This window comes from Neopsephotus bourkii, unplaced genomic scaffold (genome assembly GCF_033783945.1).
Source record: "Neopsephotus bourkii isolate Nb327-2 ecotype Australia unplaced genomic scaffold, CSIRO-AGI_Nbou_v1 NB_1250, whole genome shotgun sequence".
In the NCBI taxonomy this organism is placed as follows: Eukaryota; Metazoa; Chordata; class Aves; order Psittaciformes; family Psittacidae; genus Neopsephotus; species Neopsephotus bourkii.
This window is the reverse complement of record NW_026901735.1, coordinates 5,262,718-5,280,736: the sequence shown is the minus strand read 5'-3', so window position 1 is coordinate 5,280,736 and position 18,019 is coordinate 5,262,718. Positions and strand designations below refer to the sequence as shown.

The 18,019-nt window shown below is 48.2% G+C and overlaps 1 protein-coding gene across 1 annotated transcript in view; it reads left to right on the top strand.

Annotated features, from left to right (window-relative positions):
• The first annotated feature begins 739 nt into the window (after positions 1-739).
• The window catches only part of DNAJC6 (DnaJ heat shock protein family (Hsp40) member C6), a 38,825-nt gene continuing 21,545 nt past the window's right edge, over positions 740-18,019 (top strand). The window contains exons 1-4 of the mRNA XM_061364911.1: positions 740-1,066; positions 14,172-14,322; positions 15,205-15,254; positions 15,361-15,509. Coding sequence (XP_061220895.1) covers positions 832-1,066; positions 14,172-14,322; positions 15,205-15,254; positions 15,361-15,509 — 585 coding nt within the window. The 5' untranslated portion in view covers positions 740-831. The remainder of the gene's footprint in view (positions 1,067-14,171; positions 14,323-15,204; positions 15,255-15,360; positions 15,510-18,019) is intronic.

The window sequence follows — 18,019 nt, the reverse complement described above, 5'->3', positions numbered from 1 at the left end:
TGTTTACATGTGAACAGCTAAAAATAGGTTGCCGAGACCTGACAACAGAAACAGCCCAGGTGTCAGGGGTAGCACTTCTTCAGCTGGGTGCCACCAGTTTGAAGCCAGCAGTGGCACAGGCCAGGGCTTGGGATGCTGCTGCATCCCTCGTGGTGTGCTGTATGAATCAGCGCTGTGGTTCTGGACACCCACCAGTTACTTGCCCGCAGACAGATGCAGTGTTACACTGAGCCAGGGATGCCCTTTAGGTTTTTGGAGGCTCAGTGCAGAGCTGCTGTGCCACCGCTCCTCCTCTAGACTGCAGAATTGGCTGTGTCAGCCGGTAACTCGGTGACCTTGGCTCGTTCCCAGGGAGCACACCTTTCACTGGTGTGATAGATCGTCATGTCGATCGCTATTTGGAGAACATACCTGCAGCACAGCCCAGCCCTCCGAGCTGAAGCTGGGCAAGGGAGATGGCTGCTAGAACACACGGCAGCCCAGGGAAGGAAACGGGGTAGAGCTTGCCAAGGGCTCTCTCTGGCCGCTATCCCCCTGTGGCTGCCGCAGCGCTTCTAGCGCCTCATCACTGATTAACCTAACGCGGCTTCCAGCGGGGGCCTGAACCCCGGGCAGCTCGGACGCTTGGGGGGCGGCCTCGCCGATTGCTTCCGGGCCCCGGAGGGGCGGGACGGGGCGGCACCGGCGCCGGGGCGGGGAGGGAAAGGAAGGGAAGGCGGGGGGGCGGCCTCCCGGTGCCGTCCCGCCCTTCTCCTCCCCTCGGGGCGGCCGGAGCAGTCGCCTTCCCCTCCTGGCCGCGGCGTCAGCGGAGCTCCTCCGCCCGGTGCGCCCATGAGCCTGCTCGGGAGCTACCGGAAAAAGCCGGGCAGTGACGGCTATGAATCTTTGCAGCTGGTGGACAGCAGCGCTGACGGCGGCGGAGGGAGCAAGGCCGGGGCCGGTGCGGCGGGGCCGGGCGGCCGGAGCCCTGCGCGGCACCATCAGCATCACCAGTACCACCAGTACCAGCAGCACCAGCAGCCGGCGCAGCCCCGCGCCGAGGGCGGCAGCACCATGGACAGCTCAGGTAGGAGCGGGCCCGCCCGCCGCCTCCATGGGGGTCTCCGCCGCACGCGTGGGGATGGGGAAAGGGGGAATGCGGGGCTGGGGCTGCTGCTTCATGGTGGGGTTGTGTTAGAGGGGGTGCCTGGGGAAGGGAGGCTGTGGAGCAGGGGACAATAGCGGCCCTTTGTCCAAGGGAGGGCGGCGGGAGGAAGGTGATCCCACCAAGGGTTGTGTGCGGACATCACTGGCGCGTAGTTGACTCCTCTGTTCACCCCCAAAGAGAATAAGGGTGTTCAGGAGCTAAAATGGATGGAGCGTTTTGGGCCCTTTCCCCAACTGACTTATTTCCCAGAATAGTCATTACTCCCCCCCCCCGCCCCTTGCCAAACTGAATTGGATTAATTGTGATAGATGATGCACTCTGCATGAACCATTTTTAATCAGGGGGTAGGGGACCAGATGTTCTTTACAACTGGTAATGGGATAGAGAGCTCTCCACCTCTAAACCACAGGTTCAAATTTGCCTGGATAACCAGTAATCGAGAGTGCTCATCTGATGGCTTTTAAGTCATCTCTCCAAACCAACTGGTTCTGGTTGGTTACATGCGCCCCTCACAATGAACATCTGCAGCCTTTGTGGAGAACTTCCAAAGCACAAACTTGTGCAGGGGAATACCCTGACTGGTTGTGGGGACTGAACTGGATGTCTGCCTGTTATAGCGGGGTGATTTGCAGCAATACCTGTACTGTTCCATGAAAGAAAGGGGTGGGCCCAGGGCACTCAGCAAGTACTTAAAATACATCACCTTTGTTTTAAGGTTTTAACCTTAAACCAACCTTTTTCTTAAGGGAAAAAAACCCACCCCAATGACCTATGGGTGGGTTGATTCTTGATTGTGTTTTCACATTTGCTCTGCTGTAATAAGAGTTGTGTTTTCCTCTTCCCCCTCCTTGCCATTTGAATTTGCTTTCAAGAGTTCTTTCGAGGCTTGGCTTTGGTTTTTAACTTGTTTTACTCCCGCACTTTAGAAATGCATTTGAATTTGCTGCTGTGATATCTCTGCTACAATTGTTTGTAATCACAGGATGCGTCAGTAGATTCCTACTCGCAGTAGGCTGCTGTGTTACAGTTATTTGGATTCCCACACTGGCATCTCCTGTGATGGTTAGATATTGCGGTCAGCTTAATGTATATCATTAAAGCTATTATCTGAATGAGTTTCCTGGAACTTTAGGAGCCAAAGGTGTCCGTGTGGTGGAAGGAGGTGTTGGCATCAGACAGTGTGGGAGCGTGCTGCAGCTCATGTCAAGTCGCGGCTTTTGTCTAGCACCAGCTCAGTGTCTTATTGAGCATTACTGTTGTAATTGTTCTGTCTGGTTTCCTCAAGCCTGACGAGCTCATGGGTAGCTAGAATATACCCTCATTTAAAGGCTTTGTGCAATATTCACCTCTAACTCTCAAGGCATCCCAGAGCATTAATTGTATTAATGCCCTCTATCAGTTTCTAGAGTGTTCTCCCCTTAACCACACGGGCTTGATCAAGGGCTGTGCCTGGGATTTGGAAGATAATGGTGGAGAGATCTGTGTCAGCCAGAGTTTGCTTCCTTTGGATCACTTGGGTGCTCTCGCTACCTAATTTTTACTGGCACTATGCGACACACCTGATGCTTAAGCAGCATCAAACCTCAGGCCTTAATATGGCCCTTGAATCAAATTTATAGGTTTATTAATGCTTAATCTGTTTTATAAGGGCTTTTTGGTGGGTGATTCTAAATCTTCACATGAAATTAAAACCAGGTGTATTGAGTGTAATGCTCTGTTCTAAATCTGAGCTCCGTACTTGTTCCTGCCTTCTTCATTTGAGCACTTTATGCTGATAAATGCCTAATTTTAATCAGTTCATTGCAAAAACATTTTTCTTTGTCAAGTAGGAAATTATGAAAGCTTGAAGAAAGCAATCCACCCCTCAGGTGTGCTTGTGGCTTCTGGTGCTTTGATAATTGGAGCCGCTCATGAGTTGTGGGACATGATTTATCTGTAATGCAGTGAGAAGATGGATCGTTATGGGGGGAATGGGGAAGCAGTGTGAGAGAGACAGGAAAATCAAGTGGCTGGGGATTTGGCTTAATAGGAGCAAAGAAAAAACACCACCCACCTCCTGGCCTTTGTTTTATAGAGTAGAGAATGTGTCTGTGTTATAAATACTTCAGGCTTTTCCCACGAATGATCCCCAAAGTCTAAATCACTAAGACAGGCAGTGGTGAAGCCCATCAGGTGGGAAAAGAGACCTGAATTCCTTGGGAAGGAGAGGGGTGAGATAAACCGGTGATGGTGCAAGGGAGGTGTGCTGCTGGGTTTTGGTGGGGCAGGGGAGCCTTTCATCTGTGATATTCGGTGGCAAACCCCTTAAGGTGCCCTGGCCACATCAGAGTTTCTTACGTGCTTTCCACACACTTGGCCTCCCTTATGTTCCAGGTTTCCCTTTATTTTCTGGTTTTCAACAATGGTTTCACGTGTGGTGGGGTCAGCTGCTGCCCGAGTCAATGAAAGGGCTGTTTGTAGCTAAGGGGTGAAGCTGTCCTGGGGTACAACCCGGTGTCAGCAGGCAATGTGGGCCGCTGGGTGCAGCAGGCTGAGTGCAGTGCTGTGGTTTGTCAGTTAAATAGCATCTTCAATTATGTTAAATAGTTGGAGAATCAAACCTTCCTTTTCTCTCCCCATGCATTAAGTTTCACCTGCACCAGGGCAAGGCTCTCTGGGCATAGCAGAATGGCCTTTGCTCTCTGCAAGATGTGCCTGTGGATGAAGCAATTACACAAGTTAGACGGGTGAGGGTCTGTGCTGCAGGCAAAGTGCTGCTGGTTTAGCTAGCTTGGTTGTATGTGCTATTGCTGCAATGACCCTAACTCACACGAGCTGAGGAAGCGGGCCCCTCTTGGGTTTGTCTATTCGTTTTCTTTTATTCAAAGTATTAGATGTTAAAGCATCATCTCTTGTGTGGGTTTGCAATCTCATAAACAGCTTCTTGCAATGAAAATAATCAATGGTTGCAGCATTGCTGTAACTTCTGAGTACTTGTGATTATTGGCTTAATGTTTTTTGGACCGGTGTTGCTTGGTGTTGAAGGAAAAAGGGAGGAAAATCTGGGAGCTAAGATCACTGTGTGTGTGGGAAGGGGATGCTGGTGGAAGCCAGGATCTGATCAGGGCTGGAAGGGAGATGGTACAGAGGGGCCTCTGTGCTGGTGTCCTGGGGGTGCTGGTGCTGGGATGGAGGGTCCAGCCAGGCTGTATCCAGTGGCTGAGCATGGAAAACTCCAATTTTCAAAGTCTCTGGGATTGGTAAATGCTTCTTGGTTCAGTTTCCTTAACAATTCTTCTGCCAACATCACCCATGCCATGCAGAGGAGCACTAACGCGGGCTATTAGAGTGAAGTAGTGATGATTTAAGTTGCTTGAGGTAGAGCCTGGGGTACCTGTGTGCTCACAGGCAGCATAAATGGAATCTCCAGCCCGCAGTGATTTGAGCACCTCACTGTTAGGCTTGGGTTCAGCTCAAAGCAGCCAAGAGCAGAGGCTTTATTTCAGGTAGGGTGGCTGCAGGAATTTGCTGCTGGCATCTGGTGCTGCTGATGTGATGACCTTGCTTTTTGCTGCTTTAAACTGTGTCAGACTTGAACGAGTCAGGATGAAATATTGGTCAGTGTGTGGTTTCAGTCTCAGATTTATGTCTCACAGTGTGGTCTGTTCATACAGGTTCCTGCTCATCTGTAGGTTTAGATCAGATCTTAGGCAGAAGCTCTTCCCTGTGAGGGTGCTGAGGCGCTGGCACAGGGTGCCCAGAGAAGCTGTGGCTGCCCCATCCCTGGCAGTGCTCAAGGCCAGGTTGGACACAGGGGCTTGGAGCAAGCTGCTCCAGTGGAAGGGGTCCCTGCCCGTGGCAAGGGTTGCAACTGGGTGAGCTTTAAGCTCCCTTCCAACACAAACCAGGCTGAGATTCTGTGATGCCTTAAGTGGGCATAAAACCTCTGTGCATCTTTAGCACATGCCCTTAACTGCTGAATGTTCAGCTCCTGGTGAAGCATTTAAAGCAGCTTTTATTGAATATGTTAGATGCAATACAGTAACGTGATCACAGCACTTAAACCTAATGGGACCTATACGTTACCATTACCTGCCTGTTCCTCCAGAAACCATGCTGGACTTGGGGCTGGAAGTTCGAGGATGGTGAGAAGGAGAGATAAAGGGAGACTTGAGCTTAAGCTGTCAGGACACAAACCATTGTGAGCTCAAAACCCAAACTGGTCTCTTTGGTGTTAAGTGCTCACAAGATGAGGAGCAGGCAGTGAAGCAGCAATTTATTTAGGTTTTTGCTTTGGCATTCAATAATGTTTTCTTATCAGTTGGCTGAGCATTAAAAGAAGAAGAGGTCCTAGGAAATAAGATATAAGAGTAACAGCAAGGATGCGTGTTAGAAAAGGGGAAAACCCCTCTTTCTGTGCTCTTGTGTGGTGTTTATAAGCGAGCCAATCTACAGAATAGCTTTTAAGCACCCAGGGGATAGGCTTGCCTGTGCTACGTGCTTCCTTGGGCAGAGCAACCACAAAAGAAAAGGGCTTTAAATACACAGCAAGTGTTGAAGCTGGGATTCCTTGAACTGTTGTACACTCACAAACATCATCTCTTGTACTCGGGCGATTCCTTTTCACTGAGTCAGAAGAGAGACGTCTCCATGTCACTGGCACGGGGACAAAGCCCGCCGCTGACAATGCTGTCTTGTATTCTCTTCTAGGCGCGTTTTCCAACGGGGAGGTTGGGTTTAATAACTCTTTTGTTTGGTTGGGTGTTTTGGACACTTGAGTGATCCGGGGCTGGCAGTAGGGCTTTTCTATCCTTGTTGTTTTGACAGGGAGGAGAAGCAGAGAGAATGGCAATCAACTTCAAAGAGCAATCGCATGGATTGTGCTGGGAGCTCAGTATTCCAGCCTCACACGCGTTCTGTTCACTGCAGGATGAGCTTCATATGGCAAAATATAGAACAAATGAAACAAATTTAGCACAGTGCTGGGGGGTGATTCCCCCCCAGCATCACTATTCTAAGCAAGGAAACAAACCCCCTTCTTCATGGAAATCCTCCATATTGCTTCGTTGGTGGTGCGAGCAGCATTCTTTGGTTGCTGTTTCTCCAGAAAAGGCAGAAATAGCTTCATTCTTCACAGGTCCATCAAGTTTACATCTAGGCAGTCTCAAACGAACCTTCAAATAGAAAGCTTTGGGCTCATACTGTATTCGTTGTAGCATTTTATCATAAGAAAGCACAAAAAGAAGTCCTCAGGCTCCTCTGCCCTACAGGGTGCTATGTGGTGCCAGTGGCTCCAGTGCTTCCCATGGGAGGGGAGCAATCCTGTCCCAGCCCGGACAGAGAAAGGGACGTTTGGATGTGCATTGCCAACAGAAACACACAGAACTCTGCCTGTGCCAGCAGTTCCTTAATGTGTGAACCAGAATTTGTTCCTTTTCAAAGCATCTCCATTAGGAGCTTCTCGGTTCATCCTACTGCCTCTCCTTCTCGCAGTGTCTGTACTATCCGAGCACCTTGTCAGCTTAGAATGGCTTTGTTTTCCCAGCCTGACTTTATCTGAGAAGGATGCTCGTAGCTTTTGGCAGTGAGAAGGGCACTTTACCTGTTAGAGGTAAAGCTGCCAGGAAGCTCTTGGGCAGGTAGTAATGCATCTTGAAGTCTTGAGGCAGTTTCTATCTGTTGTGGGCCAAAGGTCTGGATAGGTGCAGTGCCAGGCTGGAAAGCTGCAGGTAAACCCAAGCAACAACAAAAAAGCCTCAACTGCTTGCTCACTTGAAGGAATTATTGACGATCTCTTAATGCTCGGGTTCTCTGCACCACAAGATGGGTCTGTGCTGAGCACTGAAAGATTCTGGCTCTGCCCCTGTGTTGAAGCTGGCTGTGTTCTGGGGGGGATTCATGATATGGTGAGCCCTCATCTTGCATTAGGCTTCCTGGCTTGTAGTGCATCTCCTGCCTCCCTCTGCCCTTAGAGAGCCCTAACATCTTCATAGCCCGCTCCAAAACTTCCCTTTGGCCACCCCTAAGTCACTGCCAGAGGCTTTTTGACCTCTTTTCTCAGGCATTACACTCGCTAAAGCAGAATTCTGCTTGCCTGCCTCCATTATGTGTTCTGAAGCATCGGGATCAGTGAAACCTGGGGTTGGGGGTCTCGGTGATGGTGTTACCAAGTGTTGGAACCTGTTCTGCTGTCGTTGTCCTGCAGCTCTTCTCTGCATGCGTTTTGCTGTTTATTTTTACAGAATAACCCTTGAAGATACCTGTGCTCAGCCTTGTAAGGATTTTACCAGGAATCTGGGGCAGTGATGGAAGAGGGGACAGATGAGGCTGTAGCAAAAAAGATTAGGAAAATAATCAGTTTTCAGGGTCTGTGTGAGCCTGAGCAACTCCCCAAGTAATTTCTGCAGGTAGAAGCACTCTCCTTTCCTGTGAATGCCCCTTTATCCCTGCTTTAGCTGCCTCTGTTGCTGCTGGTTTCTCTCCAGCCCCACTGTAAACCACTGCTCAGTGCCTATTGAAAAGTTGATGTAATTATGACACGTGGGCTACATCTGATGTAAGTGCATATAATAGCATAGATGTTTTAGAGAGTTGCTTAAATGTGATAAAGCTCAGCTGTCCAGAAAAGAGATACATGCTGGAAGGAATGGTTAGGGAGGACTGGGCTTTAGGGCACTGAGATTGTGCTCTTAAAGTGTAGCTGACAAAGCACTTGGATACAAAGGCTATCGATTATCACTGGATGTAAAGGAGCCAACTGCCCAGAGATATTCATTTAGAATTACCAACCACCCTCCCCCTTGAAAGGGGAGCTTAAACCCTTCCAGTAATGTCTGCAAGTTGCTTTGTGATCCCCTGAAAGATGAAGTGCTGAGCATGGAAGATAGACTCAATGTGGGGAACAGCAGGACCTTGGGGATGCTGAGGGTACCCAGGGATGCGGAAGATACCCAGGGATGCGAGAACTCTGCTCTGCCTGGGTCTGTTTGGTTGTCTGTCTGTTTTTCACACACATACACCCTCCATACGTGAGGTACCTATATGAGGATGCTCTAATCATGTTGTGGCAGGAATGCCTGCACCAGGGCTGCTCCTACTCCCATTCACACGCAGCATGGGCTCTGCAATTCTGAGGCAAAGCCCTTAAATACAATGAGCAAGCTGCTCTAGTGGAAGGTGTCCCTGCCTGTGGCAGGGCTTGGAACTGGATAAGCTTTAAGCTCCCCTCCACCCCATTCTATGATGGTTCTATGACGATGGGGCCACAGCAGCCTGGCTGTGTACCCCTTAATGCTGGTGTGGAATCATGTCCCGTGTTAAAGAGGCTTTGCTGGGTCACTGCCTGCAGGAGGAACGTGAGCTGCGGCTGCTCCTGCTCCGGCTGCGGGGCCCTGGGGGAGGCAGCAGCACAAATAGTATCAGTTTTTGCTGAGTGTTCCTTAAAAACAATGCAGGCTTTGTTGCTGGAGCCACAACAACAAGGGCTCAACTTCTTTGAGACCGGGGACCTTTAAAAGGCCATTTCTACAAAGGCTCCCTTGCTCCCTTTTCCTGACGTGTCCTGGTCATAGTCTAGGGGGAAAAGGCAAGCAAACAACCCTTCCCGCTCAGAATACTTTGTGGGGAGGGAGGAAGCAGCAGCAAATGGCGAAAACCTTCCAGAAATGTGGAATCTGGGACACGTACGCAGCAACGAACAAGTTTTTCTCATCGTCGTGTCAGGCGCTTGTGGTACCATAGAAAGAGGATACAGAGGAGCATTTATTACTCCCGAGCCAACCTCTTTTTGGGGAGGGTGGAACATGAAGGCTTTAATGCTATTCTAGAGAAGAGCCATGGTGAAGGTCTTTCCGTCTCTACAGAAAACACAGGCAGTAGCCTAAGGAAAGTCAAATGCAAGCTGACATTGAAGGTACTGTTACATGTAGTCTGGTCAGACCGAGGTAAACCTGCCTCCTTTCCTATGGTTTCACGTCTGCTTTTTGTCTGCCCTTTACAGGCAGAAAAGGGTCTCTTTACTCTTGCTAAGTAACCTCTGAAAGGCAGCACTTCAGCTTGCAGGCGTCTTGCTTTCACCTCCCTGCTCTCAAGCTAAACATTGCTTCATCAGCACAAATCTGCAGACTGACATGGGCTGAAATGCCTTTTAAATGAGGGCTCATTTCCCCTTTAATTCCCTGGGGAGCTGGAATTCGTGGCCTGTGGTTTGGAGGGTTTGTGGGCAGCCTGAGGGAGGCTGCTGCTCAGGGACCTCCCAGGCAGATGAGGACCACAATGTGCAGATCTGGCATGGAAAGCTTCCAAAGTGGGCATGTCCTGCTTGTCTGAGCAGGGAGCATCTCCCTCAGCTGGTGGTAGCGTGGGACCCTCTGCTGCTGGTCCTTCTGTGGTCTCCTGTGAAAGCTCTGGCTGCAGGAGACGGTGGCTGGTGGTGGAGCATGCCCCATCATTCGGGGTCACATCGGTTTTATTCACCCACTTCTGGCCCCAAAAGTCAATCTTTAAATGTGTTCAGTGGTTTAAGTGTCTTTGCTTTTGAGACTGAGCACAATCACTGCTTGTGGGGCTGCAGCAAGGGGTGAGTGGCCTTTCATGAGGGTATGGGATGAGGGAGGTATTTCCCTTTAGGATACAGTGCAGTTTCTTCCCATGTCCATGTGCAGAAGATGAGTTTCCTACTTCAGCTACTATACACACTTGGATGGTTTTGCCCCACCAAGTGCAGACAGAGGACAGCAGGTCTCTTGCCATGTCAATGAGTGTCAGCCTCTCTGCAGCCTCCCAGCACCCCACCGTTGGCCTGCTGAAGCCCTTCACGTCACTCTGGAGCGGTGCCTGTGCCTTTGGTGAGCAGGACATCGGGCAGAGGAGCTGTGCTCACCTCTTCACATACAGGGCTGATGGTGAGGAAGGACTGTCATAGGGATGCTACCATATGACATATTGCAGTGTTTGCAAGGAGCTGTAGCAGGTTGCTGCTACACTTGGTGACTGCTGGAGGTTTATCCTGAGCACCCTCTTCTTGGAGCAGGCATTAGCTCAGAGCAGGTACCTTTACCCAGAACAAACACAAACTTCACTCTGTCAACTGAATGAAGTTGTCTCTTTTCCACGCTGCCCCATTGACTTGAAGTGCTTCAGTGATATTGTCATTGCCATCACTTACAGAGCTATTGGGGAAGAGCTGTCCCGTGCATCTCAGGCAGCAGCAGTAAAACCAGTACAGGAGAAGCTCCCTTATTAGGAAATGAAAAGGTTGCTGTTAGCAAGTGATCCCTCTGAAACCTGTGCTACAAATACAGGTCAGAAGCTTGTCTCTGAAGGGTACTGAGCCTTCTGGGGAATATCCAGTAACTGGGTTAACAAAGAGTACTTGCCCTGTAAGGAACAAGATGCATCTCATACACATAGAGGCTAATTCTCCGTAACAAGGCAGCAACTCCAACCCATGGCAGCTGTGTGTCAACATGCCAAGAACTGGGACCCAAGCCATATGGCAGGCTCCTGCATTGCTAACTTGCAGCAATCTATTTCTGTGCAGACAAGCTTGTGAGCCCATTTCTGCTGTACCAGGACATGCTTTGGGGCTGATGCCGGGTCTGTGAGGGTTAGTTTTGGCTTTGGCTGCAGGATAAGTGAATGGGTGCACGGGATGCATTTCCTGGTGGGATAGAGGGAAGGAAGGGGGTGTCCTGTGCCTTTTGCCTTTGTGCTAAGGGGAAGGACTTTCTCTCCTCTGGGTTTACCACCCAACTCTGGCAGGAAGATCTTTCCGAGCAGGGAAGTGCTATTGCACCTCTAACTCAATATCCTGACCAAGGTAGTGCTGATCACCTTATCTGCATGGTGAAACCTGAATCTCCTTTCTGCTGAGCTCTGACAGGGAACAGGAACTGGCTCATCCCTTTGGACTCAACGAGTCCTTGGTCCTTCTACAACAGAAGGGGTCATAGTCATCCTTTAGAAGGCTCTCCAGGAGCTCCGAAGGTCTCCATTTACAAGAGGGACTTAGCACAGAAATGTTTTATTCCCCAAAAAATGATGAAAAGGCTACCCTTTCCTTTTAATCAAACCTCTTCTGGTTGTTCTTGTGTGTTTCAGTACATATTGTCAGGTTCATGTGTTAATGCATTAACCCTTTCTGCCCCTTTATACACCTCTATGCTTTGTAGGAGATGCAGCCTAGCAAAGAAGCCTTTGAATGTAGAAGACAGTATCATTCCTAGGAACTGAGAAAGACTTTGTCAGCACTGAGGATGCTGCTTTCATCCTTCAACTGAAAGATAACTGCAAATCATTGCACCTGGTATAGTACCAAGTGCTGCTGCATGTAAGCTTCCACAATAGCTAACCAATACCTTTGTCATGTTAAATCCTAAATATGATATTTGTGCTCCTAGTTAAGTAGCACCGGCTTGCGTTTCTTTGTTAGCCATCCTTTCTGCTTTAGTGTACGTAGTAAATTTGGAATTAACTGCTGCTGCTTTTAGACATACAGTGAAATTCTCATTCTCTGTTTCTCCTCCTCTCTGTTCCCCATCCCCTTTAGGGTTGATTTCTGAAGATCCCAGGTTTTCCATACTCTTGAAGCCTTTCTGATGCTCTCTTAGAGCATTTCCAGCTGTAGAAGTCTGCCCAGCGCCATTGGTTCCCTAATCCCTTTGTCTCCCCTTTCCCCCTTCCAAGTTACCACCTTTCTGCCTTCCTTCCTTTTAAAAGTTGACCTGCAGATCTGGAAGCACCTTCTGATCAAAACCTCCTCATTCCACCGCTGGCTTTTCTAGCACAGAGTAATATGAAAACAGAGTTATTGACGAGAGCTCAAACACGGATTCCATTCTTGGAAGCCCATGAGAAACTTTGATTTTCTTTCTTTCTCATTGTTCTTAATCATACTTGAAGCAGATTCTTACAAGTGGTTTGTCAAAAGAAATATTCCTGTGCCTTGAGAAGGCATCGTTTGTTCTGAGGCTGGCAGAGCACAGAGGAGAAGAGATGGCCTCTAATTTTACTCCTCTAGCGCATGGATCATGTGCATGACCACATCAGAGTGCATTAAGCACCCTCTGTGCATAGGGGAATAAATAGCATCACTTTACTAATAGTCTCCAGTTTAAAGACATATATTACATTTATTGATAGCTCATTCTGGGTTTGAAAGAGTGCATGTCATTTAAATGGGTTTGGTAATCTACAGAGTAAATCAGTGAGAACTTCTTTAGCTGTAGCCTTTTGCAGAGCATCACAGAATCCCAGCCTGGTTTGTGTTGGAAGGGACCTTAAAGCTCACCCAGTTCCAGTCCCAGGGACACCTTCCACTAGAGCAGCTTTCTTAACAGTCTGAATGCCTCTAAAATATTTCTTCTGATACTGATGATTATGTGAGTGATATTTCAATAGCCTGTATCTAACACCACTTATGGACATGCTGTAGACCAGAGAAATGATACCTGTAAGGTCTCTATATCAAATACCTAACAAGCACTAGCACTAGCAATGGCCCAGCATTAACCGTGCTAAATCTTCCCTATTTCTGAGCACCAGAGTGAGTAGTGATGACCAACACGTTCCCTTCCCAAAGCAGCTGTCCCATGGCTCTACAGCAGGACAAATGTTCTTGGAATTGCTGGGTGCTCTGGGAAAGGCAGCTCTTAGTAGGTGCCACCTCAGTTATGGGACTACCGGGGAGTATTACATGCATTTACATAGGCTGCTTGTTGCTTTGTTTGCTGTGCTATAGGATGTGGGTCTGCTGACTGATCTCACATAATGAGGTAACAACTGTATAATTAACTACTAAATGTATAATTACTTTAAAGCTTGCTAAGATCAAAACAGTTGAGGCCTAGTGAACAGAAAACCATTTTTAAGTAGTCAGGAGCTTAAATTGTAGCTAATCAGCAGTTAAAATAGAGCTTTACTAGATAAAATGGCTCTCTGCTTCGAAAACCTCACATTTGCTGAAGTCTACATCCAATTTATTGTACTTGTACTGTTCTAAGAATGATGCTCTTAACCCAGCACTGCTGTAACATGGAAGGCTGCAACAATCAGTTCTTGCTTAAGACAGTGGAATAGTTACTCTAATTGCAAAATGCAAACACCTGAGGCACAAGGTCATCTCACAGCCCACCAAAAGAACACTTCAAATGGCTCTTGGTCTGTGATAGTCTCCTGTTGACTTTGCAGCTTTGTGTCACTTGAAGCTGTGATAGAAGAGCTTACCAAGGAGGTCAGCCCCGCTCTGCTTTAGCCTTAGCAGTTCCCTGAGTCCTGTACTAAGGCTGCGGACATACGAATATCAGGAAAGGTTCTGGTTCTCTGCTGGAATGTTTAATTCTTGAGCTCCCTTTTCATGCCAACCCCCAAACTTTTGTCTTCTTTCACTGAAGCAAATCTGAGCTCTCAAGTGACCTAAAATCCCTCTGATGACTTCTCTTATAGCCATAGAAATGGATATTCATAAGACAACCTTCAGTCATTTAGCTGCAAATGACAGCTGTGATATATCCTAGTGACTGCTTTTTACCCCTATGGAGGTGGTTGTTGGTTTGGTCTTGGTTGTGATCAGCAGATCAGCTGTGTGTCAAAGAGCTGGTCTTGCTTTTGGTTGGACTGAAGGGTGAGGGAGATGTATGGTGGTTGTACATACTATACTGATACTAAATAGTCAACGTACGTGCAATGCTGTGAGTTGATGGTGGTTTCGGAGCCCATCTGGCAAGGATGGGCCTTCTCTCATCTGTGGAAAATTAGGACTTTAATAAGTAAAACTAAAACCCAACACAACCCAAAACTCCATCCCTGGCAGTGTTCAAGGCCAGGTTGGATGAGGCCTTGAGTAATATGGTTTAGAGCGAGGTGTCCCTGCCCATGGCAGCGGGGTTGGAGCTTCATGGTCTTGAGGTCCTTTCCAACCCTAACTATTCTATGATTCTATTTGCCCTATGTGAATATGTTTGGTCTCGACAGAGCAGTGGGTTTGTTGGCTCTGTGGGTTTGTTGCAAATAAGTGATGTTGGCTTTGGTTTTGTCGTCCTTGAAGGTGCCTCATCACCAGACATGGAGTCCAGCTACGGGGGAGGCTTGCTAGATATGGTCAAAGGAGGAGCAGGGAGACTCTTCAGCAACTTGAAGGATAACCTGAAGGATACCCTGAAAGATACATCTTCAAAGGTCATGCAGTCTGTTGCCAGGTACAGTACAGCTGAGCTGCCTAATGCAGGTAAAATCTCTAGGTGCACAGTGCCAGTCTGAGCTGGCACAGCACAGCTTCCAGCTAACCTTATAAAGGAAGGAGGTGAAAATCACAAGTGACTTCTTTGAGTCTGCCTCACTGTTGGTATTTGGCCTCAAGGAAACAGGGAAACCAAAGTAAGGTATCTAAGCTTCATAGTAAGTGAGCATCAACACCCTGAAATCTGGAAAAGCCCCCCCCAGTGAACGTGGAGCACTTGGTCTCCTGTTCCTTCACTGACCTCAATGGGGTGTATCTATTCAACCACCACTTGAATCTTTTGTTACTGAGAATTGGCTCGTGTTCTGTGCCCTCCCTTTGCTGTGCAAGGAGGCTCTGCTTGCTGATGCAACCATTGCTTTCACTAAAGCCACCTTTTGAATTGCAGAAAGAGCTGAGGTGCTTTGCTTTACCTCTGCTGGCATCGTTCCCTGTTCTTGGCACTCTACCTGCCTCTGAGGGATAGGGGCTCCAATAAATTAAAGGAACTTAATGCATACAAGACCTGCGAGGCTTTAAGGCATCTGCAAAGTGGCAAACTGCTAGAGATCCCTCCTGAAAACGGGCACTGGAAATTAATGACAAAGGGGAAAAGGGACCTTTTGTGCAGCTTCCGCATGCAGTTCATTGCGTGTGTTGCAGGGAAGGCTGGGTCACTGTCTGCACGAAGCTGTTTGCTGCTTAAGGAATAATGATAAAGAAGAAAGAATCAGGCTTAAGATCATTCTTTCCTTGTGTCATAAGTAGATCTTTATGGGGAAAACTCTCTTGCGGTGCCTGTAATGTGCTGTCTTGTGTAAATACGAGCATAACGTCTTTCTCCTACTTTGTCTTGTTTTAGTTACACCAAGGGGGAGCTAGATATTTCATACATTACCTCGAGAATCATAGGTAAGTACTGCTTAGCGGGTAAATACAACTTGCAGTATTCCAGGGTTCAGCAGTCCATAAGCACCTTACGGTGCATGCTCAGCCTGGCTTCTCCCTGCCTTTCCAGTGATGTCCTTTCCGGCTGAAGGCGTTGAGCTGGGATTCAGGAACCACATTGAAGATGTCCGGACGTTTTTGGATTCCAGACATCCTGACCATTACACCGTGTTCAACCTGTCCCCCAAGTATTATCGCAGTGCCAAGTTCCACAACCGGGTGAGTGTCTTCTGAGGGGTTAACACCAACAGGGGTGAAAGCCCTTAGGAAAAGGGGCACCAGGTCAAACCTAGCATGGCACAATGTAAGGAGATGAAAAGGGAACTGTACAATGTGGTCCTTTCTGTGGTTTTGCTGATGTCTGGGACCTCAGGGATTAAAGAGCCTCGAAGTTCAGGGCATGTTGCTTGTGTTAGGAGCCTCTTAGAGTAAGCGGCATTGCACTAGGTTGAACCTGTGCTGCCTCTTGGCTCCTACATAGATGTCAGAAGCTGCTGCAGAGCAATCAGGAGTCAAATGCAAGAGCTTTGGAAGAAACTACCAATAAAAACTTAAACAGGGTTAAAACTGAAACAGGGGAAGTTTAGATTGGATATAAGGAAGAATTTCTCTACTGTGAGGGTGGTGAGGCACTGGAATGGGTTGCCCAGGGAGGTTGTGAATGCTTCATCCCTGGCAGTGTTCAAGGCCAGGTTGGACAGAGCCTTGGGTGATATGGTTTAGAGCGAGGTGTCCCTGCCCATGGCAGGAGCATTGGAACTGGGTCCTTTCCAATCGTAACTCTTCTGTGATTCTATTCTATGATTCTAAAAGCAAGTAGATGATTTTCGTGTTGAACAATCCTTCAGTTGTGCTTGAATCAAGAAGGAGCCCTGAGCAGGCAAAACACAGAGCTGGGAACTGGATCTAAGGGCATTTTGGCTCTTCCACTAATGTATGATTTCAAAACCCACCTCCATGCTCTGCCCCAGTTTCCTTCTCTAAAACCAGAAGAGCATATGGGAGCACTGCAAGGCTGTGGTTCATTAATGGCTTTTAGGGGAGATCCCTATGGTATTTCATATGCTGGTGAAATGCAAGACTCGATCTAATCTTTCAGACACCTTCCTGTTCTTCCCCTCTCCCACAAGGCAATGATGGTTCCTCCCTTTAATTTCTTATTTCTTATTGCCTTCAACAAAAAAAGGCAACTGCAGTTTCCAGGCTTAACCCTCAGTCAGGTAAGCGACCCTCATGCAGCAGAAGCCTAATGCAATTGTAATTGGAGGTATATCTGTATCTATCTTCAGTGACTGCTCTGATCACCAGAGATCACTTACTCACACTTGAAGCTAATTTCTCCGTGGCAGTCAGTAACCAGCCATGACTTCAAATATGCATAAATGAACAGGAAAGAGGAATCAAAAGGTATCAAGGGCTTTGAGTCTCGAGTCTCGCTGGGGTCTGGTGTGCTGCTGTTGTTAGGAGGAGGAGGACACATCTACTTTTGAAAGCCCAGCATTAAACATCAGTTGGTGTATTGCTTGACCTGGCCATAAGTCTTCCATCCCCTGTGCTTTATCTCCTGCCCTACCCAACAGCTTAACAGATGACTTTGTGTGTTGCTCTCAAAGCACGATGAGGTGCTCTGTAAGTTATTGCCTTGACACACATAGAAGGAAAATGATGCATCTCTTAATAAAGTATTGTACTTTCAGGTTACAGGCTAGGAAACACTGGCTCCAAGTATTTCTCAGGAAAATGAAATGTGCCCAATGCAGTACATGAGATGAAGCATGAAACAATTATAAATATGAGCTTGAACTTCATCTATATTGGAAAAAATACTAATGGGCTGTGAAGGAGGTGAGATCCTGTGCAGGGTGCTTTCTGCTTTGGATGAGGATGCCAGCTGAGCTGAACTTTTAAGATACACGCTTGTTCTTTGAAGTGAAAGGCTTTTTAATTTGATGGGGCATTGAGCAAGCTGCTCTAGTGGAAGGCATCCCTGCCCATGGCTGGCAGTTGGAACTGGGTGAGCTGTAAGGTCCCTTCCAACCCAAACCAGTCTGTGATGCAGGTAGGTCACTTTGCTGCATAGTGACACAGGAGGGAGGTGAATTAATGTTCTGGTGGGCTGTTTTCCTGCCCAGATGTGGCTGAGCAGGTTGTAAAGGCCCAGATGCCCAGCCTATTGAGGAGAAGAGTGGACTATGAACTGCTACTGCAATCTGGTTGCTCTCTGTTCTCCTCCATGCCTTGCCTCCCTGGCAGGAGAGGAGAGCTCTTGTCTGCTTGATGAAGTGTCAGCAGTTTGAAACCACAGAACTCAAATATAATGTTAAACAAAACCAAACTTCAAATTCCCCCATGGGTCACATTCTTGGCTGTTGCTGCCCTACTGCTAAAGTGATAAAACAGGCATTGGGTGCTTATTCCCAAAGCTCTAGAAGAATTCCTGTTACTTTCCTGTAAGGTTTCTTTCAACCTGCTGGAGCGAGTCCAGAGGAGGCCATGGAGATGCTGCGAGGGCTGGAGCAGCTCTGCTCTGGAGCCAGGCTGAGAGAGCTGGGCTGGGGCAGCCTGGAGAAGAGAAGGCTCCTGAAGGGGAGACCTGAGAGCAGCTCCAGTGCCTAAAGGGGCTGCAGGAAAGCTGGAGAGGGGCTTGGGACAAGGGCCTGTAGGGACAGGCCAAGGGGAATGGCTTGAACCTGCCCGAGGGGAGACTGAGCTGAGCTCTTAGGCAGAAG